Raw genomic sequence first — 25,746 nt, forward strand, 5'->3', positions numbered from 1 at the left:
CACTGCATATAGGAATTTATTGTGTGTCTGATATTTGACCTGTGTTTTGAATTCCATAACCTTTTATGTTTTACTTATAGTCATTTTTTCTTGTACAGCTGCTTTGTAACAATGGAAATTGTAAAAAGCGCTATATAAATAAAGCTGACTTGACTTAAACCACGAGGGGGCGTCACGCGATACATGTGCGCCTCTCATCAGTGCGCATGTGCGGAGTCGTGACCGCGCACTTATGTGAGACGTTTGAAAGTTCTCGCAGGTTATTAACGCAGAAGTGCAACACACAGGTTACGGTAAGAGTCTTTATAACTCTTTCTTCTCTCAGCGAACTCGCTTATCTATAGTGTTCCTCAGTCTTCACTAAATAACGATTCGCTTGAATATTTAACCGCGCAATGCTCTGCTTAAACCAGCTCGAGCTCACACAATATCAAGATTTACTCTAATACACTTCTTATATTCATGTATTGGGTTCTGTTTGCGTCTTTGCTCATAAACGGAGCCTATAATATATTATTAGGTTGTTTTGGTCGCTATTAGGGCTAAGGTTAGCATCTCTGCTCGGGATGCTAACAGCCATAGCATGCGAGTCGCGGCCTGGATTTCTCTCATTAAAGTCTGTCTGAGATATCAAACGTGACAGCTCTGATGTCAAAATCTCTAACCACGGCTTTATAACACGCATAGATAATCGCGTGGTGTTTATTTATCTTTTTGGTTGAGGTATATCTCGTGTGCTAATAAAGTTTCAGTCCGAGCAGGCCGAACACATGTGTGTGTGTGTGTGTGTTATCATATTATCATCAATGTCAGTCAGAAATGAATTGTTTGTTATGCTAAACATCAACATATTTCGCTTTCACTCGATGCGAGGAGCCGAGGATATGCAGGATATGTATTTATGGGTATATTTGATCAAAATACAGCGCAAAACACGCATCCATTTACGTGTTGATATTTACGTTTATTTACTTTGCCACTCAATGCCATGCGCTGTTTCTATATTCAGTATGTCATTAATAATAGTATGCCATTTTAATTTTGTATGCTGTACTGTATTTTTAACTGTATGCGCAATACAGTGTCGCGTTTAGGCTGTGTGTACGGAAACTACGTAGTTTTGTCATGTTATGTTTGTCATGCTTTAGGCTGTGCATCTCTTCATATGGACTGTGATGTTGTGATCTCTCTAGAAATCATGGAGCTCAATGATGGAAACCTCCGAAGTTTGACAGAATATCTGCAGAAAACACTAAGCCCTGACCCAGCTGTGAGACGCCCAGGTGACTCATGCAGACATGCATCTGTGTAACGTGCTGCTACTTTATGTCATGTGATTGTGCTCAGGATCTTATGATTCCTACAGAAACCTTACGTGTATGTTTTATGAGAGAGCTGACATTATGCATATTTTCATGGATTACTCATCTTTAGGGAAATGTTGCACATTTTCCTATTTTATGTCAAATAACTCGATTGCAGTTTTAAAACAAACTAAATGAATAATACAAAAGTCTCTTTAATATAAACAAACATGCACTTTAGCCTTAAAGTATGTACTTCTTTTGTTATCGGAAAGTATATACATTTTAGTGCATAGCAAACAAGTCGTTGTTGCCTAGACGACACTGAGATCCTGTCACGAACATCAAAATACATATCTTACTTACGTTTAAGTATTTATTCATTCATTATTTCATATATAATGTTTACTGTATACTCACATTTATTAAGTAAACAATAATTCGCTAAAGTTCATTAATGCCGTGAAGCATCACTAACTCCGCCCTCTTGTGGTGAGTTGTGGGTAATATCAGCTGTTAAGTGGATTCACACTTCGAATTTTCTCTAGAAACCGTAGACCAGGGGTCTCCGACCTTTTTGTAAGCGAGGGCTACCAAAATATCTAAAATCCTTTAGAGGGCTACTTGTTGATAACATACTTTCAAACGTTAAACACCTTATTTTTACGCTCACAGAACCAAATTCAGATTTCTTTCAGATATTTTTGTACTTGAATATATTAAAGCGTATAGCACTTGCTAATAATAAACTTTCATGACGATGTAGCACTTGGCTGATCGGTATAGTCACAGATTTGTCAACTGTCTTGAGCATTATTGGTGAGCACTGTGTTTAGTGGGCACCTTACAGAGTTCACGCGGGCTACCAGGTACCCAGGGGCACCATGTTGGAGACCCCTGCCGTAGACCATCATGGTATTTAAAGAATACTCATGATTGGTCAACATACTATGATTTGGAACATACAAATTCTATTTTCGAATACTATTAAGGATGTATAGTATCCGGAATTGGGACGCAGAACAAGACTTTGTTTTTCCTAACTTTTACCTTATTTAAGAAATATCAGCATATCCACATTTACCAAGTTTGTAGGAAAAACAGCGACCCCTGCTGTTCAAAACATGAACTGTGGTCATTTTTACGTCAACGGTTTGCAACCGGCTCATGGTGTATTGTCACATCCCTTGTCATCTTTAATGTACATAATAAAGGCATAGTAAGAAATAAATCTGTACTTTCTTGCTGTGGCTGATCCCCATTTACAGTGAATTCCGTAATGTAATATTTATGGCATTTTCACAAATGTAAACGTTCTCTGTCTCCAGCTGAGAAATTTCTGGAATCGGTGGAAGGAAACCAGAACTACCCAATTTTACTGCTCACTGTACTAGAGAAGTCCCAAGAGGACGTCCTCCGTGTTTGTTCAGCTGTCACCTTTAAGAACTACATTAAGAGAAACTGGCGTGTAGTGAGTGTCAATTTGACAGTTTTCCATTGCTGTGACTTCTGTCGGTCTTATGTGTGGCAGTGGTTTATTTGGTAAATTATCTCTGTCTCAGATTGAAGATGAACCGAACAAAATATCTGAACCCGATCGAACCGCTATCAAAGCCAACATTGTGAATTTGATGCTGACCAGCCCAGAGCAAATCCAAAAGCAGGTACCCTCTCACATCATTTCACACAGTTATGATGTATTTTGCAGCTTGAGTCCATATAAACTGTCATTGCTGAACACTGTACATTATAGAGCTGTTGACATGACATACTCTTTCTTCTGTAGCTTAGTGATGCCATCAGCATCATCGGCCGGGAGGACTTCCCTCAGAAATGGCCTGATCTCTTGACAGAGATGGTGACACGCTTTCAGAGCGGAGACTTCCACATCATCAACGGAGTTCTTCGCACTGCACATTCTCTTTTTAAAAGGTAATTGAGTTATGTCACAACATTTTGATGAGTCAAAACCTAATCAGATTCTTACTTTATACCTGTTTCTATGCAGTTTGATACGCTGTTTCTGAGATTTATCTTCTATTTTAGATATCGTCATGAGTTTAAGTCCAATGAACTGTGGACCGAGATCAAGCTTGTGCTGGACACGTTTGCTCAGCCCCTTACTGAACTTTTCAAGGTAGGTCACCTAGCTGTTTTCAATCTTGACTTAATTTATTCATTTGATAGAGATGTGATTTTCATTACCATCTGCGATATGTTTATGATTTACTTGCAGGCTACAATTGATCTGTGTCAAACTCACGCAACAGATGTCAACGCCCTGAAAGTGCTCTTCTCTTCACTTACACTCATTTCAAAACTGTTCTACAGCCTTAACTTCCAGGTAGCATCCAGCAATGCTATAATTATAATATTATCACCTTCAGATTTTTCTTTATTTCCCCTGTTTTCCATCATTTTGTTTTTCATGATTATCTCAGGACCTGCCAGAGTTCTTTGAGGACAACATGGAGACGTGGATGACACACTTTCATAACCTACTGACTTTGGATAACAAATTATTACAATCAGATGTAAGTTGTGTGCTTAAGCTTCAATGCGTTCATATGATGTTTAAAACCTTTGAAGCTAATCTGTTTTCTTTAAATCATATTAGGATGAAGAGGAGGCTGGTCTGCTGGAGTTGTTGAAATCTCAGATCTGTGATAACGCAGCGCTTTATGCCCAAAAATATGACGAAGAGTTCCAGCCCTACCTGCCTCGCTTCGTCACGGCTATCTGGAACCTGCTGGTCACAACTGGGCAAGAGGTCAAATATGACCTGGTCAGTATACAGTTATTTTAATCAGTAAATTAACTTACCAGTACTGTTATAAAAATCTTTTTGTTTTTTTTTGCAGCTTGTTAGCAATGCTATCCAGTTTTTGGCTTCGGTGTGTGAGCGGCCCCATTATAAAAATCTCTTTGAAGACCAGAACATTCTCACCAGCATCTGTGAGAAGGTCATCGTTCCAAACATGGAGTTCAGAAGTATGTGACGCATTGTGGTTTTGAGACAGTCTTCTATATGACCAGTTAAACTAACCGGCGAGCTGTTATCTTGGCTGTTTATCTTTAATCTTGTGTGTAAACAGCTGCAGATGAAGAGGCTTTTGAAGATAATTCTGAGGAATACATCATAAGAGACCTTGAAGGCTCAGGTGTGATGGCTCTCAGTGAAATCAGTTACATTCAGACACTTGGTTTACCTTAAGTCTGTACTGAATTCTCTCTCCTGCATTCGCAGACATCGACACGAGGCGCCGAGCAGCTTGTGATTTGGTGCGAGGCCTGTGCAAGTTTTTCGAGGGCCCGGTGACTAGTATCTTCTCTGTCTATGTGAACTCCATGCTTACAGAGTATGCTAAGAACCCAGGGGTGAATTGGAAACACAAAGATGCTGCTATCTACCTTGTCACATCCCTGGCCTCCAAAGCTCAGACACAAAAGGTAAAAAGACAGATTTTCAAAAGACCGGTACAGCTGTATGCTTCTTTCCAAAACAGTCAAGCTCCTGAAGATGTGTCATGGGCAGAGCTAAAGAGTCACGAGCACACAATACATCATCGTATTATACTTAGATAATGTTTGCTTTATATACGTTTGCAGTGTTTACATTACATACACTCACATGCCGATTGCCTGCAAAAGAGACATTTTACATGGTTTTGCTGATCGCCTGCGTTCCTGATTCATGACTAGGATCTTTTATAGCTGGGACCGCTCCATCTTCTGAGATTTACTTGTGAAGTTTGCGTGGTTTTAAATTTTTCCAAAACACTGCTATGATTGGATAGCAGATTGCATAGTAATCTTAGTTGGAGCCTTCGGTGAATTTGGTTAGACACGTAACGTTAGGTTACAAATTGTCAGGACATATCCAGCGATCTCTAACAATGCAATGGTGACGGATAATAAAAATGTTTCACCCGCATAAGATTGCTGCACCATTCCTGTCAGATCCGATATTGACTGTTTTCAATTTTAGTCTTTCTGCAAATCCAGAGCTGGAACGTCTTTACAAATAAACTTTAACCACTCATTCCTGGTGTCGGAATCCAAAGGAAGGTTATACAGTGACTGTGTTTTTCCACAACCAGACACTGCACAATATTTCGCGATCTTTAAACAATCTGCCGAACCAAAGTCACATTTTTTACAGAAATACTCAGTTTAACTTGTTTTTTTAACTTTCGGTCATGTTTAGCATGAAAATCAAACACCCCCTTAAATAACACAATGAAACGAAATTTTCAAGTTGTTTTGCTTGAATATTCACGGTTTCTTTATTAAGTTTAGCATGCTGAATACGAAAATCACATCCTCTTTTTTACAATCGACAGTACTTGCAAAACAGCTCAAAAGAATTCACACATTTATACATTCCAGTATTATTACATTCACAGAAATGACAAGGTGTGCACTGCTCTCAAAACAGCAGTAAAAGTTACAAAAAAAGTGTACGTTTGATCGTTCTTGTCATTTATGACTTATACGGTCCTCCAAAAAAAACAAGTTTGAGATATAGTCCCCCTTCATCGCTTCATCCTTTCACTGTCAGAAAATCCAAGACATTTCTGTAGCACAGTGACAAATAAACACTAAAACATTGATGTTAAATGAAAATCATTATTACCACTATGATTTGCACCACAGAATTGTACAAGAACTATACTGCCTAACAAAGACAAAGTGCAGTAACTACACAAACTGAAAATGCCTTCAAAGGTCTCACAACAGCCAAGTTTCTCTGAAACGGAAGAAAATTGATCCAGGAGACTGGTTGAAAGACAGAACAGATGTTACAAAGCCCATTTCAAACCTTATCTTAATTTTGACAATGTGTATTTACTGCACTCTGCCTTAGTAGGGCAGTATAAAGTCTGTTACTCTTCGTAATAGATCTCAGTTGGAACTAAATATTATTTTGTTCTTTTTTAATTTAGTTAATAAAGCCAAATATGAGTTTGTAAAATACGAGGTCCTGTCTGACAAACCTGTCTTTGTTTTACAGCATGGAATAACACAAGCCAACGAGTTGGTGAATCTGTCAGAATTTTTCGCGAACCACATTCTAGTAGATCTGAAATCTCCAAACGGTAAATGCTTTTCTTGAAAAAGTAGTTTAAAGGGATATTTCAGAGAGAAAACTAAATTGCCCCTTGTTTTACTCACCCTCAAGGCATCCTAACTGAATATGACTTTCTTGACGAATAATGCAGTCGAAGTTATAATACCACGTATCATTTTACTTCCAAGCTGTAGAATGAGGGGGTAATTTTTGGAAGCTCCAAAAAAAGTGCATCCATCGATCAAAGAACTGCTTGACACAGCTCTGTGGTCTTAAAGTCCCAGTGAAAAAAAATGTCAATTCATATTTCATCATGAAATATGCATCGTTTATAGTAAATAGATCTGATTTCATCAATGTGGTCATTTTCTTTTTTTAAATTCATGTACCCTATTAATCTTCAGTTTAAATCTGAAAATGCACTGCATTGTTTTTCAAGAACAAAGTCACATTCAGTGAGGATGCCTTAAGGGTGTGGAAAACATGGGGAACATTGTTTGAAATATCATTTTAACAATATTAGTGTTTTACTATAACAGTATGAGTCAGAATTGCAGCAGTTGTCTCATTTGTTCCCCAGTGAATGAGTTTCCAGTGTTAAAAGCAGATGCGATCAAGTACGTCATGACCTTCAGAAGTCAGGTACATTTATATCTTTACACTGTAAAAGACTGTAGAGCTACTCACTCAGCAGTGGTTGATGGTCTTGTGTTTGTCTTGCTCCTTAAGCTTCCTAAGGAGCAGTTGTTGGAGGCTGTTCCTCTGCTGGTGTCACATCTGCAGGCTGAGAGCATTGTTCAGCACACATATGCAGCTCATGCACTGGAGAGACTCTTCACCATGAGAGGAGCCAACAACTCCACACTGTGAGCTCCTTTTAAAGACACCAGTTGTATTTCAGTGTTATTGTGATTCATGTGTTTCCTCAAATGAATCCTGTTTTATAGTATCACGCCTGCTGAAATGGCACCGTTCACAGAGCAGTTACTCAACAATCTTTTCAAAGCTCTGTCAATCCCTGGCTCCTCTGAGAACGAGTACATCATGAAAGGTCATTTCAAATTTTACATTTAAATGTTAGTTTAAATTTGTTAGCTTTTTAATTCCTGTTTGGTGGCTGTGTTCTTATCTGCCTCTGGATGTTTTTTTATCTAGCCATCATGAGGAGCTTCTCTCTTCTGCAGGAGGCTATTGTTCCCTACATCGCTAACCTGATCGGCCAACTCACGCACAAGCTCCTCCTTGTCAGCAAGGTGAGCTACATTAACTCAACTGTTTTAGGAGCAGCTTGAAATTGAAAAAATCCAATGTTCAGTGTCCAGTCACGTGGTCCTTGTCTCAGTTCGTGACTCCGGACACCTTGATTGGACACAGAGAAATATCCATCCATTTAAAGGGGACATATCCAAAGCAGGACTTGATCCTAAAGGCAGGATGGAACATCTTTGTTAAGAAAAAGAAATGTGTATGAAGAATGCGCAAATGTGTTCAAGCAATCAAAGAAATGTAATTTTTCAACAGAATCCCAGTAAGCCACATTTCAACCATTACCTGTTCGAGTCACTGTGCCTGTCCATCAGGATCACCTGTAAGGCAAATCCAAATACCGTGAATGACTTTGAAACGGCTCTGTTCCCCGTATTTACGGAGATCCTACAAAATGACGTGCAGGGTGAGTTTTAATGTTATCAGCTAGTGATGCCAATGACTTATTGTGTGTTGTATTGTTGTGAGTTTTTGTAAATCTTCTCTCTGTCTCTTCTCGCTCTGCAGAGTTTGTGCCGTATGTCTTCCAAGTGATGTCTCTCCTTCTGGAGATTCACACCGACGCTATCCCATCCTCTTACATGGCCTTGTTTCCTCACCTGCTGCAGCCCGTGCTGTGGGAGCGCACAGGGAACATCCCTCCTTTGGTCCGGCTGCTGCAGGCTTACCTGGAGAAAGGGGCTTCTGCCATCGCAAACTCGGCTGCTGATAAAATAGTAAATCTTTGGTCCATCTCCTTTAGATGCCTTTGTTTTTTACCCTTAAAACAGGTAAGCTCGATCTACAACTTTTTTTCTAGCCTGGTCTTCTCGGAGTGTTCCAGAAACTCATTGCGTCCAAGGCCAATGACCACCAAGGGTTTTATCTGCTCAACAGCATCGTGGAGCACATGCCACCGTAAGAGATCTGTTTTGTGGCACATGTGGCACACCACCCTCTGATCTCAGGTGGTGTTTGCTTTTCAACTTTTTGTGTTTTCTGTCTCTTGCAGAGATTCCATCACTCAGTACAGGAAACAGATCTTCATTTTGCTCTTCCAAAGATTACAGAGCTCCAAGACGACAAAATTTGTTAAGAGTATGTAACAGACAGTGTTCTCTTCGTTCAATGAGTCGTAGATTTTATTGTAAAAAGAGTCACTTTTCTCGTCACAGGTTTCCTTGTCTTCATCAATCTCTTTAGTGTGAAATATGGTGCCATTGCATTGCAGGAGGTTTTTGACAGCATCCAACCAAAGCAAGTTATTCTGTTCCTTTTTATACAGTACCACTAGTCAATCGTGATTTTTGTCACTTAGGAGCCGTGTATTTTGTCAAAGCAGCTTTCATGAATAATCCTTGTTGTGACCATTCACCATCTTCTGAGCACTTTTGTTGTTTTGTCTTTCATCAGAATGTTTGGAATGGTCCTGGATAAGATCGTGATTCCAGAGGTGCAGAAGGTCTCGGGACAGGTGGAGAAGAAGATCTGTGCTGTGGGCATTACTAAGGTCCTTACAGAGTGTCCTGCAATGATGGACACAGAATACACCAAACTCTGGTAAGAGTCATCACACAGACTGCTGGTCATGTATGATAACAGCTATGCTATTTATTCTATGCTCAAATGTTACGAAGAAAAAAAAATATTTCAATGCTCCATTTTAATTGAAAGAAAAAATTATTTACTTATTAAATTTGATATACATATGCTCAAATTATCATGTGAGATATTACAAATCATTGAACCAAATAGCTTTTCAGTATCATATTGATAATTGACCCTTCGCTTGGAGTTTAATTGGCGCAGATATTATGCGCCCCTGTTGCTATTCGCCATTTTGTCAGACAATCAAACTGTAGCGTTAAACAGGCTTTCACGATTGTTGCTGGCCATCACACTGTACGGACATGATCCCAGCTAAAAGTCATGTCACTGTGGAATCTTAGTTGTCATAATGTACAACAATAAAGACTTCTGAAAACAGACTCGTACAAGAAGACTTGTCTGGAGTTTTACCTCCATAAACTTACTGTCATATGGTCCACGCTGAAGGACTGCATATCATCAATACTGCAGGAATTTTATCGGAGGTAAAATTTGATCTTCATGGTCATTATCACAGTTTCACCCGTTGCCTTAACGTGTCAGAAACCAATGGTGATATGCAGATGTGTCGTTACAACAAGCATAGAATGTTAGACTAGAGCTTCGTTTTGTTTACTCAATTCCGAGTGACTTTACACAGTGCTGTGATGGTATGTTGCTGGCCTTACCGCTGGCCAGGATACTGCCAGGACACTTGTGTTTTCCTTTTTGTTTTATACCACACCGCCTATGTTTAAATAAGCACTTGCAATTAAAATTTAACTCCAACTGTTAATGTTATGCCTGTGTTTGTTTGCATTTTGTTGAACATTATCTGTAGACATCACAAGTACTGACCTAGCATTTAATTACAAATAATCAGACAGACACTCAAAATAAATCCCCCATATGTTTAATGGAATGTCCCTCTTCCTTGTGTGGGAAGCAGATTTTTTTTCCCCAGAAACCCTTGAACATAGGATAGAAGACAGTGATTCATGATTAACAATTAATAATTGTGTTTATAGTTCATATAACAGACCATATGAAATCCTTTAACCATCAAATTAATTAAACACTGAATCATCTGAAGAACGACAGACAAAAGTATTTTTCGACTCATTCTTGGTTACTTGGAACTCAGAGCAATGTAAAACACAACAGTGCCCGTCTGAAGTAAAATTGCTCATCCTTTGTTTCCGGGGATCCAACCTACCGTATCCTCTCTACTTGTAGCGGCGCAGGAAAAACCAAATCAACATTAGGTACACATTTCTGTGTGCTATAATACAAACAACGTGAGGTGATGACCTCATGTCAACACTGCAGGCGGTATCTTATTACGGAGTAACAGACTTTCACATCCTGTATAAATGAGACCTTTGTTTTTCAGTTTTTACTGAAATGATCACTCTTACTAAACGGATCAATGGGATTTCTGTAAGGTTCCCAGGTCCTTCTTAATGCTCATCTCTTAAGCAGTGGTTTATATTTTCCGTTTAGGACTCCCTTACTGCAGGCTCTGATTGGTTTGTTTGAGTTACCGGAAGACGACAGCATCCCAGATGATGAGCACTTTATAGACATCGAGGACACTCCAGGATACCAGACTGCTTTCTCCCAACTCGCTTTTGCTGGCAAGAAAGAGCACGACCCTATTGGTGATGCTGTCAGCAATCCGAAAATCCTTCTCGCCCAGTCGCTACACAAGCTCTCCACAGCCTGTCCTGGAAGGGTGAGCGTATTAATTGTCACTGATGTTCAGTTACTCAAAAGCTCTAACATTAGAGCTGATGTCTACCTAGCAATTTAGCTTGATAGGACGGTGATTTAGTAATTGTATGTTATCTGTCACAGGTGTCTTCCATGTTGAGCACCAGTTTGCCAGCAGAAGCTCTTCAGTATTTGCAGGGTTACCTTCAGGCTGCTGCCGTACAGCTGGTGTAATCCGAACTCTCTTCCTCTATTTCCTTTATGCCTGTTGAGTTTATCAAGGCTAAGAAGTGGGACCTCTGACTCAAGACACCCTGACTGATCCAGCCAATAAGAGATGAACAGTGGACTCAACATGACTTGCGCTAGTGGAGATGTACTGCCCATTGAAAAAAGGATTTTAGAGGATTGTTTACTTTTAGTGGCTTGTGTGTGACGTTACCAATCAGAAAACGTCAATATGAGTTTGATGGTTTGGGCCTGATCATCTCACTTGGGTGGGCCATGTTGATGCTTTTTCTTTCAATAAACCAGTGCAAACATCACATTCTCATGTTTAGTTTGGCATTTTACCCAAACATACATTTGATAGTATTTTGAAAAATGTCAACTTGTACACAAATTTGACAAGCACTCAGGAGTTGTCAGAAATGTTGTGGTATCTTTGAAATCAATGGAAAATGTGTTTTCTGTTGTGGTTTTTGAGGCGTTTTTACTGTACGCAGATTTGCAATTGCATAAAAACATTAAAATTTTGCATGTCATTTACCATGTTTTGTCTTCATGTCTTAGTTTTGCTGCTCTGTGTAATTGTTAATAAAGTGAAGCACTTGTTTAACCTCTTGCTCACAGTTTTTGTTCTGGACAGATTGTCATCATCTGAGGTGTATGTACTTTGGGCTCTTACACATACTAAATGCCGTAACGTGGGTGTGTGATATTTCTGGAATTTAGCTGATAGCGGTAAGCAGGCAACATTTAGCATTTTTCAGTCTTAAGCTTTACTAGGTTTTGGATAGGTTTATAAAGATTTTCTCATTAAATTCTGTAATAATTTACTCGCCCTCATGTCATCTTAAAACTTGTAAGCTTTTCTTCTGCAGAACAAAGAACATTGAACCCCATAGGCATCAACCCCCTTATATGGACCCAAAACCACTGAAACATTTCTCAAAATATATTTTGTGTTTCACAGCAGAGAAAGACAGTTATGGACTAACTCCAGAATCTGGTCCCATTGGTCTTCCTCAATATGCCCCAAGTCCGTAAATCTCTGGTTTTTGGGGGGGAAGTGGAATCAAGCGCTTTAAAGATATAAGAAATAGCCCCTCTCTGGTTGGAGTTTACTTTGAGAAGAGTGTCTACGGGAGGGAGATTTGGAAAGTCAGGCAGTGGCGTTTCTACGTTGAATTGCACCCCGGGCGAGACCACCTTTGAGCGCCCCCCCCCCTGGAAAATGTATAAATAAAAATAAAACACACACAAAATGATGACAAACCGTCATATTTTTATAACAACATAAGTGAAAGATAAAATTATATTTCTCAATTGCACAAATCCGTTTTTTGTGCACCTGATGGCTTTTTACCTGTCCATCTCTGTTTATTTGGCACTCTACAATCAACAGATATCCCCCCCGCCCCCCAAACACTGTCACTCAGGAAATGAGTCACGGCCATAATCGTTTATATTACTTATTTTTGATTAGCCATTGACACAATTCAGAAAAACCAAAATGTGCAGGAACTATAGGTTTGTATTCATTGTATTATGGATAAAATGTGCGTTATTTGGAAGAAAGTCGAGGTGGTGTGTGACTGACTTTAGCCCACTAATTGAATTCACCGCGGTCAAGCCAGCCGCCGTTTAGATTCATTATGCGCGCATACCTCGTAAACTACGGTACTTTCTAGAAACACCGCTTTTAAAGCTTTATTTAAATGCGGATCGTCTGTGTGTCTCCTCAATATTATATATTGCGTTTTACGTTTAGAATTTCCGCAATTGAAGAACATTTTTGTCAGAATGTTTGCATTTTGCATGTTGTGAAAGCAATGTCTCCGTCTGCAACTTTTGTTTAACAGTTACTGTTACTGATATTTCCATCAAATAAAACGGGTTAAAATTGTTTTACCTGTAGCCAACTCCTGTGAAATTATTTTTTTAATGTGTATCCTATAGTAAATGTGTTGTTAGTGTCTAAATGATTAGCTACAAAATGCAAATACATGATTTTAATACAGTAACATCAACTTGTACAAGTTTAACTGTGGAATGGCTTTTGAAAGCGTATTACAGCGTTTTGAAAAACCATGCTTTCCTACTATAATGACTTATAACTAATGGTAATGGTTTACTGTAGCATTTGGGAGAAATTGTAATTTATCCAATTTAAATGCCTATAGAAACATGATTTCTAATAAGTTTCACAAACTGATGGTCTCTTCCTGTAGGGGGCATCCCACACTATATGCACACCATATATGGACTCATTCTACTGTAGCATTTGGGAGAAATGGTCATTTTTCCACTTTAAATGCCTATAGAAACATGATTTCTAATAAGTTTCAAAAACGGAGGGTCGGTTCCTGTAGGGGGCATCCCACAGTATATGCACACCATATATGGACTCATTTTACTGTAGCATTTGGGAGAAATTGTAATTTTTCCAATTTAAATGCCAATAGAAACATGATTTCTAATAAGTTTCACAAACGGATGGTCGGTTCCTGTAGGGGGCATCCCACAGTATATGCACACCATATATGGACTCATTTTACTGTAGCATTTGGGAGAAATTGTAATTTATCCAATTTAAATGCCTATAGAAACATGATTTCTAATAAGTTTCAAAAACGGAGGGTCAGTTCCTGTAGGGGGCATCCCACAGTATATGCACACCATATATGGACTCATTTTACTGTAGCATTTGGGAGAAATTGTAATTTTTCCAATTTAAATGCCAATAGAAACATGATTTCTAATAAGTTTCACAAACGGATGGTCGGTTCCTGTAGGGGGCATCCCACAGTATATGCACACCATATATGGACTAATTTTACTGTAGCATTTGGGAGAAATTGAAATTTCTCCACTTTAAATGCCTATAGAAACTTGATTTCTAATAAGTTTCACAAACGGATGGTCGGTTCCTGTAGGGGGCATCCCACAGTATATGCACACCATATATGGACTCATTTTACTGTGGCATTTGGGAGAAATTGTAATTTTTCCAATTTAAATGCCTAAAGAAACATGATTTCTAATAAGTTTCACAAACGGATGGTCGGTTCCTGTAGGGGGCATCCCACAGTATATGCACACCATATATGGACTCATTTTACTGTAGCATTTGGGAGAAATTGTAATTTTTCCAATTTAAATGCCTATAGAAACATGATTTCTAATAAGTTTCACAAACGGATGGTCGGTTCCTGTAGGGGGCATCCCACAGTATATGCACACCATATATGGACTAATTTTACTGTGGCATTTGGGAGAAATTGAAATTTCTCCACTTTAAATGCCTATAGAAACTTGATTTCTAATAAGTTTCACAAACGGATGGTCGGTTCCTGTAGGGGGCATCCCACAGTATATGCACACCATATATGGACTTATTTTACTGTAGCATTTGGGAGAAATTGAAATTTCTCCACTTTAAATGCCTATAGAAACTTGATTTCTAATAAGTTTCACAAACGGATGGTCGGTTCCTGTAGGGGGCATCCCACAGTATATGCACACCATATATGGACTTATTTTACTGTAGCATTTGGGAGAAATTGAAATTTCTCCACTTTAAATGCCTATAGAAACTTGATTTCTAATAAGTTTCACAAACGGATGGTCGGTTCCTGTAGGGGGCATTCCACAGTATATGCACACCATATATGGACTAATTTTACTGTGGCATTTGGGAGAAATTGAAATTTCTCCACTTTAAATGCCTATAGAAACTTGATTTCTAATAAGTTTCACAAACGGATGGTCGGTTCCTGTAGGGGGCATTCCACACTATATGTACAAATAATTATTATTGTGACATTTTTTTTCGGCCCGTAACTAGTCGTAACAAATCGTCTGGCTTATTGAGGAATGGTGAGCTATGACTTTTATAAGCGATCAGGAGTAGGGGGTATGATCGGGGGGCAAAAACTCGCCCCAAAAATCCCATTGACTTAACTTTACGACAAATTTCGGCGGGTCGTAGCTCCGAGCGAGAATTTCGTTGAGATACATGCTGGTAACGACATTTGAAGAGGCTGGCAGGCCCTGTAAGAACATACCTCACAATGGGGTGTAAGTTGCACCCCTGGGGCATAGGAGCCCCCCCAAAAAGCCCCATTGACTATAATGGATGCCCATATAAGGAGTTAAAATGTCCCGCATGATATAACTTAGCAGTACCAGGCAACGAATCAGCATCCCAGGAACTTCAAAAAGATATGAAGCCACGCCCATAGCAACCATTTACATGGACTTAGCAACCGATCCTATAGACTTCCATTATAAATGGCCCATATTGATATCTTGTCCACACAGTGTCGTAGAGACAAGGGGGTGGTCTCATTTGACTCAGGCATTCAATTAGTCTGTCACAGGATCATTGTGAAGCTTTTAAGCCACGCCCATTGCAACCAAATAGGTTTACTTATTTTACAAGTATATCTCTGCATCAGAACATCGTAGAGACATGGGAGTTGGTTCATTTCACTTATACCTCAGAGTTTTATAAATTGTTTAATGCCAAGCCACGCAACCGTTAGGGCCAATAGCAAAACCTTCATCTTTGCATCAGAACATCGTAGAGACATGGGGGTTGGCTGTTTCACTAGTGGTTTGAAGGGTCATCCCCCTAGCCCAACACCAGCATTTTGCCACATTAGCACCACTTTACAATTTCTTCAGAGAATGTACCTTTCAATTTATAATTAATGTGTCTATAACTTTTGAAGCAGAAAAATGACAATTTTGGCCATCCGTTTTTGAAACGGCATCAGTTGGCCTCTTATGGCAAGCCATTTTGACATAAAATACGCCTGGTTGTACTAGTCATAATTTAGTTTTGACTAGTCAAAATTCCAATTCCAGATATCTCTTCTGTAATTTTGAGTCGTCGCAATTGGAATTAGTATATCTACAATGTGATTATTACTAGTCATAACAGGCAATGAAGATATCTACAATGTTATTCTGGCTATTCATAATATACATTTGAGATATATACAATGCTGTTTTGACTAGTCATATTCTTCCATTGACTTCCATTGAAAAATATTTTCAGATATCTACAAATGTGTTTTGACTGGTAGAAACTGCCATTAAAGATATCTATAATTCATTTTGTACTAGGCATAATTCCAATTAGAGATATTTTGAACTCATTTTACTAGTGATAATTCAATTAGAGATATCTTGAACTGAGTTACAACCAGTAGAAATCATAATTAGAGATATCTGTAACTGGTCTTTGACTAGTCATAATCACATTTAAGATATCTTTAATGAATAATTTTTAAAGATATCCAAAACCACATTTGCAGATATCTGAAAGCAACTTATTACTAGTCTTATTTTAATTGTAGATATCTTGAATTGGATTTTTGACTCGACAAAACTAAATTAGAGATATCTTTAATTGAAATTCTTCCTAGTGATATCTCATTTAAAGATATCTGCAATTTAATTATGAATATCTCAGTCTGATTTGTAACTAGGAAGATATTTCTTTGGTTATATCTTCATTTAGCTTGGCGACAGGAAGAATTTAAAAATAGATATCTGGAATTAACATTCTAACTAGTCAAAATTACTTCATAGATATCTCAAATGAATGCATGCAAATACACTTTTTCTAAGCCCCACCTTAAGCGGTTTTAACCAATTCTTCCTTGGAAACTGTTGTCAGCTGCCATTTTGTCAAATAATTATATAATAAAGGTCTTACATTTTGTGTCATTCAAACTGCTTCATACAAAAGTCATTTTAAAAGAATGAAAATAAAAACTTAGCATAAGGTATGCAGAGGTATAAGTAAAGATAATTTTAAGATTTAAGACATTTAAGATAAGCATCTGTATAGGCATCATGTCTGGTGCAACAATTTGATTAATTTGTAAATATTTAATTGCACTGGACTCATCTCTGAATACAACAGAACATCACCATCATTGATCTCTTATACAATACTCCCATCTTGTGTGTAACTACCTAAAGACACAACTTAACCTGCATTAACAATACATACTGTATGGATAATGAAACATACTTATAAATGCCATTAATGAATGTTAAACTATGATTCACTTGTAATCTTTTTCAAAAAAACTTATATATTTTGTATATATACAAAATAAATTACAACAAAACAAGCAGTTTGCTGATCTTTGTATTTATTAAACATTACACATTGTTTGGTCCGCTTTGTCACATGACTGCAATTAAAATCTCAGCCCTATGCAGACATGGATGTTTGACATCTTTTACAACATTAATGCATCCAAATATTATTTAATAATCACGTAAAAAGCATACTTTATTCGGTTCTTTTCTCTCCTTGACAAGTTACAAACGCTGTCTACTGTTATTAGCCGTTAGCACTAGGTGTAAGGAGGGGTAACCCTTATTTTAGTTAGATAGAAGGGTCTTTAATACAGCCAACTGGAGAAAGCGTAACAGCTAACAAACCCATTGACATCCATTTTAAAAACTAGCCTGTTGTCTCCTTGCTGTGTTCCGATGAAGCTAAGGTGATAGCATTAGCCGTTGCGCTTTTGGCTTTGGCTCTGGTGTGGGGGAGGAGCTGAGGAGATTAAATCTCACGTCACACAACAGCAGATTCGACTAGGTGCAAGCACAATTCAGATATCTTAAAATATAATTGTGACTAGTCGAAACTGAATTCGAGATATCTTTAAATACTTTGCGTATGTGTGACGAGATAATTTTAGATATCTATGACATCATTACAGATATCTCATATAGAGTTTTGACTAGTCAAAACATATTTACAGATATCTCGAATCAGATTTCTTACTAGCGCAATTATAATTGCAGATATCTCTAATTATCAATGTGACCAGTCAAATTATAATTATGACTCGTCTAAATACAATTGAAACTATCTAAAATATATTTTATGGATAGTCAAACCATAGGTTTATATGTCGAAACGGCTTGCCATAATCTGAAAGGTACGGTCCGGGCCACGCGCACGTGTGCGTATAGTTTTTCCATTGTGGGGATTTAAGGTCAATATAGATCAATATAAAAATGGATGATTCATTTTGTTTTAATCAAATGTATTTTTCTATGTTACACGATTCAAGTTTAATAAATATGTTTTAATCATATAACCGTTTGTGTGCTATATAACCAAATTATGTTTTGTTAAACTTGTGAACAAAGGTTGGTTTCTGAGAGTTCCCCCAGTTGCCAGATGTTGTTTTTCAGAGAATGGTATGTGGTGGGAGTTCAAAGGAGAGAGGCTATCTGGAGATGGAGGTGGCAGTACTGATTGGCTGCCGAAGGAAGAAGAAACTGCCCAGAATTGAAGGAGGTCACAGATTGGCTAGGAGAGGAACAAAGAAACCAGAAGAGAGATCGACGTCATATTCTGTATTTATTGTGTTTTCTCTGTATTTATAGTTGTTGGTTCAGCTCATTGTGGAGGAACAACCCAGCGCGCTGTGAAACTTTTAAATCTGATAATAAACTTCACTTATTTTTGTGAAAAATTGTCTCTTCGATTCCTCAAATTTTTGAACATGCAGGACTGAATGAAAAGTCCAACACAAGCATGAAACTCACCCCATTAGACTGTATAAGTTCTATAACCATAAATTCATAATTATTTCATGCTGGGGCGAACACGAGCAAATTTAAGAGGCGGGTGCTTTTCACGGCAAGCCTGTTTGCCACAAAATGCACCCCCCCATATCTCCCACTAGGAATGTGTCACAAGCATGAAACTCGCCCCATTAGACTGTATACGTTCTATAACCATACTTTCATAATTATTTCATGCTGGGGCGAACACGAGCAAATTTAAGAGGGGGGTGCTTTTCACGGCAAGCCTGTTTGCCACAAAATGCACCCCCCATATCTCCCACTAGGAACGTGTGGCAAGCATGAAACTCACCCCATTAGACTGTATAAGTTCTATAACCATACTTTCATAATTATTTCATGCTGGGGGGAACACGAGCAAATTTAAGAGGGGGGTGCTTTTCACGGCAAGCCTGTTTGCCACAAAATGCACCCCCCCATATCTCCCACTAGGAGTGTGTCACAAGCATGAAACTCTCCCCATTAGACTGTATAAGTTCTATAACCATACTTTCATAATTATTTCATGCTGGGGCGAACACGAGCAAATTTAAGAGGGGGGTGCTTTTCACGGCAAGCCTGTTTGCCAGAAAATGCACCCCCCCATATCTCCCACTAGGAATGTGTCACAAGCATGAAACTCACCCCATTAGACTGTATAAGTTCTATAACCATACTTTCATAATTATTTCATGCTGGGGCGAACACGAGCAAATTTAAGAGGGGGGTGCTTTTCACGGCAAGCCTGTTTGCCAGAAAATGCACCCCCTCATATCTCCCACTAGGAATGTGTCACAAGCATGAAACTCACCCCATTAGACTGTATACGTTCTATAACCATACTTTCATAATTATTTCATGCTGGGGCGAGCAAAGGCACATTTAAGAGGGGGGTGCTTTTCACGGCAAGTCTTGGATCTTTCCGTCAATGTATAGTTTTTCATGATTAGATTACAATTTGTATGTGAAATATAATATAACATATTTAAACATATTCGCCTCAACTCTTCTTCTGGGAAAGCATACACAAAGCATTAATTGCAATTTAGTTCTAATTATTACAAGAAACTTTTTTTAATTTCGTTTGTAATTTTAAAAAGATCTGTAAAAAAATCTTGATAACAAAAGAAACAATCTAGGAATTAAATAAAACATAACTCATAAAATCTTCAAGGCTTGCATTGTCAGAAAAGTGAAAAAGAAACATTTCCAAGATACTTTGACAAACACAAGTTAAACATAAACTACTTGGCACAGGTAGTAAAACAAATATTGCAGCAAGGGACACTTTCCACTGGAAAATCCAAAAATCCACATCCACTGGAGGGCTCTGTACACAATCATGGTGGTACCACCTTTCACATCCGTCACAGCAAACCTGGGAAAACAGTGACATGAAGTGGTACATGTTTTGAATTATAGGGTATTTCTAAAAATAGGTGATGTGTGAATAAACTGATTTTTAATATTCTTACTATTCCTTGAATTTAAGAAGTTCTCAACAACATAATCTTGTGTTCTGACTACAATAGGATTTCCTACATCACACCTTGTTCAATAGAGAGTAATCACATAAAATCAACATTAATAATGAATACATTAATAGATGATGTGGAAAGATGAAATTACTACTGCAATCGTACATTTTTTTGTATATTTTGTAATGTGAATAACCCACCCATTGTGTTTTACCCTTGTCCTCCATCCCACAATAAAAGCACAAGCCGCTTAGATCATCTGGTAAGACAAAAAGTATTCAACAAATAAATTCAGACTAACACAGTTTGCATTACACAGCAAAGATTCACTAGCACAGAGCTGCATTTTTATGATAGGCCTATTATTTGCATAAAACCAACAACATGAATTGATTAACATGCTGAGCAAAAAAATAAACAGACCTGATTCACTGAGGAGGGAAGTAGCTATCTCAAGCCTCATCTTGTCCACTGCCTTCTGTGAGGTGTGAATATTTATCACCTCCCCCTGTAAAATGTTCTCTGCAAACTGAAGCCAAGTTTGATTAGCAAAATGGCACAATCCATGCACTATGTCAACCAACACTAGGAAAATACCTAAATGTACATGTTACTTTATGAATGAATGACATCTACACTAATATTTGTTTGTCTGTTTCATTCTTATTCCAAGGTCACTGTAGTCATCTTGATCTAGTTTGTATCAAGTCCAGATGACCACTGTAGTCACCTAGATACAATCCTTTTTCAAACAATTAAGTGACCACAACAGCACTGACAACTAGACGAGTCTTAAAGACAAATCGCCTGTGAAGACTTTGTCACTAGATGTCCACCTGCACAAAACCTCAGCTAAAACATGAGAACCAGACCAGTCCTCTGCAAAAAGGACTCCATTCACCTGTAAAACTGAATGAATATTATGAATGATATCAAACCACAAGAGAATTTCATTTAGCTGGATTATGACATAACTGTTGTATATTCCACTGTTTTGCACTCTATCTACCATCATCTATATAGCAAATAAGGAATTGCACAAAAATATGATGGCTGTTATTGTGGTTTGCTCATTTTATTGGAGATTATGCACAGCATTGGTTATAGCCTAAAATGTATATTAACTGTAAATTTATTCCTCAATCAAATTAAAAAAGTTTTACTCAAGGATCAAAAAGGATGTTGATTCAGGAATGTTGTGCTTAATGAAATCACTGAACCCCTTTCACAAACAGTTTGGCCTATGTATGTCCTCTTACATTTTTATCAGTCAATTAGGTACATTTCTTGAATCATCCTTAAGATTTGCAAACCAGAGAAATTGAACATTAACCATTAAGTAATCCCAATAGAGCAGTGCCTTGCAGCCACCTAGAGGCGGTTTTGTTTTTATATATTCAGTCACTTTGCATAAAAATCACAGACTAGTAATTCGTTAGCACTAATCATTCTTGCTTTTCAACTAGGGCAATCTAGCTCTTTATGTAATTGTAATTGTGTGAGTAGTGAAGAATTAAATTAGATGACTAACTTGTAAGACTAGTCTAAGTGGTTTATGCATCTGGCCACTGGTATTAAAGGGCTCTGGTTTATAGCTTGCTAGAAATTCATAATCGATTTTTTTATAACATAGGAATTCAAAACATAATTGAGTGTGTGTCCAAAAACACATATATCACATGTGATCATATGTGTTTTTTGCACCTGAGAATTTCGTGTGTCTTTTCTGTATGGGTTAAAGGAGCAAATGTCAAATTTTTTGCCTCTTTACAAAACAATGTCTTCATAGGTGTATAAAGACCTTACATAATGAACCGTTGTGTTTGTTTTACTTGGAATAAGTTATTTTTATCTACATATATAACAGGCTCCATAGACGGATTTCGCCATATTTAGCAGCTATGTTTTGAACAGTAGCCCTAAACGGAAAAAACAGCTCTACAATCACGTTTCTTATATGTTGTAGCATGCAAGAAATATAGCTGAAATCAGTGAATAGAAAACACTGACACAAGTATAGAAATGTAACAATAACTTTTGCAATAGCATACAGGTTAAATGGATACTACGTCAAAATATTTTCTTAGGGTTGAATATAAAACGTAATTCGCTCTGACAATGCCGGGCCCTTTCTGCAGTGTATTTATATCTGTATTTTAGATATGTTTTGTGATAAAACAACAGACAGTGGATTTCGATTATGTGTATACAATACCTACCTTTATCGGGGTGTACTCTACCTCTTGTTTGATAATATGACCGGCTGCTTGGCACACTGCACATTCTGACACCTGTTTAAAACACACACATTATATATATATACATTTGCCTCTTTACATCCTGGCCTCCTAATCAACCCCTATATGTTCTAATTGGCTTCGTGTACATGTCTCTTCTCAAACAATAAGCTGGTATTTGTTGGGAGTTTTGGTGCAATATGGCTGCTGTCACATCATTCTGGTGGATACTGTACATTGGTGGTGATTGAGGAGATTCTCCCCTTCCATCCAAAGTGCTTTGAGTACCAAGAAATGTGTTATATAAATGTAATGAATTATTAACTATCATAATGATATATACAGTATATATAAAAAGCTAGAACACCCTATTGTATATTTTAGTTTTCTGTATCAGGAAATAATAAAAAAATTATCTGGGACATGGCTGCCCTTTACATTGGGAAAATACAATCTCAGATGAACAACAATACATGACGAATTACACCATGTCACGAAAAAGCCATGAGTGAAAAAGTAAGGACAGTTAAGACACCCTTATCACTTCCATAGCAATTAAGAGGATCAGTAACTAGACACTGCTAATCAAATGCCTTTGATAAACTGATCATCAGCAAGTGTGAGCACCTCTACTATCACCTTTATTATTCACATTGAGCAGACATTCAAGACAGCTGTCAATCTTGTCAGGTGTGGACAATGACATCCCAGCAAATTCACCCTAAGGCCAGATCATGCAGTTTTAGAGAAGTTCTAAACAACCCAAGAACTGCACCTCAGACTCTACAAACCTTGGTTATCATGGTAAATTCTGGTAACTTCTGATACGAACAGACGAGTATGGCATGTCTAGAAGGATTGCCAGGAAAAAGTCTCTTCTCTCTGAAGGACAATGCAGCACAGCTAAGGTTTGAAAAAATCCAAGCTAAAACAAAGAAAATACTTATGGAACAATGTCTTTTGGCCAGACAAGACCAAACGGTAAGTGTTTTGCCATAATGCACAGCACCATACTTGCTGAAAACGAAAAACACATCATATCAGCAAAGACAGCCCACAGTAAAAGTTAAGCATTTTTGGCTTGTTTTGTAGCCACAGGACCTGGGGACCTTACAGGCACTGAGTTGACCGTGATCTCCTCTATATTAAAGACAAATGTGGGACCATCTGTCCAACAGATGAAGCTTGGCTAGTATTGGGCATGCAACAGACCATTACTGTAGCCTATCTAAAACAGAATGTCCGAAAAAGAGAAGAATAATGGCGCAGTCACGTCCATATCTCATCTCAACTGAAATGCCGTGGCAATACATTACTAGAACTGTGCATAAGCACGATGCCCACATCAATGAACTGAAGCACTGCTGTAAAGAAGAACCAAACATATTGCTGCTAAAAGTGGACCTAAAAGCAACTAAATCATAAGGTGTCCTTACTTTTTCATCCATGGCTTTTACATTTTGGTTTTATTGTAAATTAAATATACTGTGTAATATGTCATTTGTGTTGTGTTTTTGTAATTTTAAGACAGACCTTAGTGATTTTTTATTATGTCCTGATAAAGAAAACCATACAATTTAATGGGCTGTCTTACCTTTTTCACAGCCAATCAAACTTAATGTAATCTTGATGGCAAGCGGGAATCACTTGGCGCTCATGGTGCGTTTTTCTCTCGCCTTGCCGTGCATTTACGGGAGAGTTGCACAATAAAAGAAATGAGACCCCTGTTACTAGAAAGGGATCCAGACTTATAAAAAACTTTCCGAAACAAGTTGTTCTGCTCAAGGCGTGTATCAAGCACAGAAACACTACGTCACACGTCCAGCATAAGAAAGCACGTATAACAGTAAAGAAGTCAGAATGCATGAAATAGCAAGTTACCCGATTTAAATTATTGATTTTATTGTAACATATATCAAAGGTATTTTTTCGTTTAGCATGGCGGAATAAGGTTTTGTAAACCTTTTAAATTGATTTAAAGGAAAAATTTGCTTATTTTCAAAAGACCAGTGTTCACTTACCCATTTGTCGATGTCAGCAGACATCCCAGGCCAGAAAAACCTTATTGAAATGGCTTTTTTTGTCCAGTGTGAGCACCTGTGGAACTGTCATGAAAATCCAGAAAAATGTCGTTAGCCTCCTCCGTGCCTCTAACCACTTTGGTTTTGATGGCTTTACCTGGACCTTTCAAATAGTGCAGTGCTCCATCTATAAACATAAAGTAGGCTATACATTTACATCGGATATATATCAGGCTGAGTAACGTTAGGCTATGAGACAATGACAATATCCAGAGCACAATCCCTTGGCCTATATTTAGACAAAACCATAAATCCTAACCAAAATTTACCTTCCAGGACATACTTTGAAGCCTTTCGTCTAATTTCATTTTTATCCTTCTTTGAAATGTTTGGCGAATACTGGCCTTTGGTTTTGTAATCCAGAATAATCTGGTATAGTACTGGATCCATATTGTCGCAAGTGTTAACCTCGTGTAGTCGTCGCTCTCTAATTCCGGGGTCTTAATGGGGCTCTCACAAATTTGCCTTCACCCGCAATTTAATAATAATAATATGCTACAATAAAGGCATTTAGCACCATATACTTATATGTATAGTTAAATGGGGTGAGTTTCATGCTTGTGACACGTTCCTATAGGGAGATAGGGATAATCAATTTTGTGGCAGACAGGCTTGCCGTGAAAAGCACCCCCCTCTTAAATTTGCTCGTGTTCGCCCCAGCATGAAATAATTATGAAAGTATGGTTATAGAACTTATACAGTCTAATGGGGTGAGTTTCATGCTTGTGACACATTCCTAGTGGGAGATATGAGGGGGTGCATTTTGTGGCAGACAGGCTTGCCGTGAAAAGCACCCCCCTCTTAAATTTGCTCGTGTTCGCCCCAGCATGAAATAATTATGAAAGTATGGTTATAGAACTTATACAGTCTAATGGGGTGAGTTTCATTCTTGTGACACATTCCTAGTGGGAGATATGAGGGGGTGCATTTTGTGGCAGACAGGCTTGCCGTGAAAAGCACCCCCCTCTTAAATTTGCTCGTGTTCGCCCCACCATGAAATAATTATGAAAGTATGGTTATAGAACTTATACAGTCTAATGGGGTGAGTTTCATGCTTGTGACACATTCCTAGTGGGAGATATGGGGGGGTGCATTTTGTGGAAAACAGGCTTGCCATGAAAAGCACCCCCCTCTTAAATTTGCTCGTGTTCGCCCCAGCATGAAATAATTATGAAAGTATGGTTATAGAACTTATACAGT

The 25,746-nt window shown here is 38.1% G+C and overlaps 1 protein-coding gene across 2 annotated transcripts; it reads left to right on the forward strand.

Annotated features, from left to right (window-relative positions):
• The first annotated feature begins 156 nt into the window (after positions 1-156).
• cse1l (CSE1 chromosome segregation 1-like (yeast)) lies at positions 157-11,796 on the forward strand. Of its 2 annotated transcripts, none has more exons than XM_079483500.1 (25): positions 157-293; positions 1,194-1,283; positions 2,633-2,775; positions 2,867-2,968; positions 3,091-3,236; positions 3,351-3,441; positions 3,541-3,648; positions 3,746-3,838; positions 3,922-4,089; positions 4,166-4,295; positions 4,400-4,465; positions 4,552-4,754; positions 6,319-6,403; positions 6,956-7,017; positions 7,105-7,241; positions 7,323-7,426; positions 7,531-7,628; positions 7,897-8,047; positions 8,149-8,357; positions 8,441-8,538; positions 8,633-8,718; positions 8,796-8,877; positions 9,034-9,180; positions 10,711-10,942; positions 11,065-11,796. In XM_079483500.1, exons 2-25 carry the CDS (start codon positions 1,199-1,201, stop codon positions 11,152-11,154), a joined length of 2,916 nt encoding a protein of 971 aa, XP_079339626.1. In that variant the 5' UTR covers positions 157-293; positions 1,194-1,198; the 3' UTR covers positions 11,155-11,796. The 2 variants fall into 2 exon arrangements, with proteins under 2 accessions (XP_079339626.1, XP_079339627.1); XM_079483501.1 differs by having other exon boundaries at positions 157-287; positions 11,065-11,786.
• The last annotated feature ends 13,950 nt before the right edge of the window (positions 11,797-25,746 follow it).

This window comes from Barbatula barbatula, assembly GCF_947034865.1.
Source record: "Barbatula barbatula genome assembly, chromosome: 20".
In the NCBI taxonomy this organism is placed as follows: Eukaryota; Metazoa; Chordata; class Actinopteri; order Cypriniformes; family Nemacheilidae; genus Barbatula; species Barbatula barbatula.

What these genes read in the sequence shown, in the direction of transcription:
- cse1l (XM_079483500.1), top strand. Translation starts at nt 1,199, where the DNA reads ATGGAGCTCAATGATGGAAACCTCCGAAGTTTGACAGAATATCTGCAG. An exon ending in TCTACAGCCTTAACTTCCAG is followed by an intron (nt 3,649 to 3,745) that starts GTAGCATCCAGC and finishes TGATTATCTCAG; the next exon opens with GACCTGCCAGAGTTCTTTGA. An exon ending in ATCGTGGAGCACATGCCACC is followed by an intron (nt 8,539 to 8,632) that starts GTAAGAGATCTG and finishes TGTCTCTTGCAG; the next exon opens with AGATTCCATCACTCAGTACA.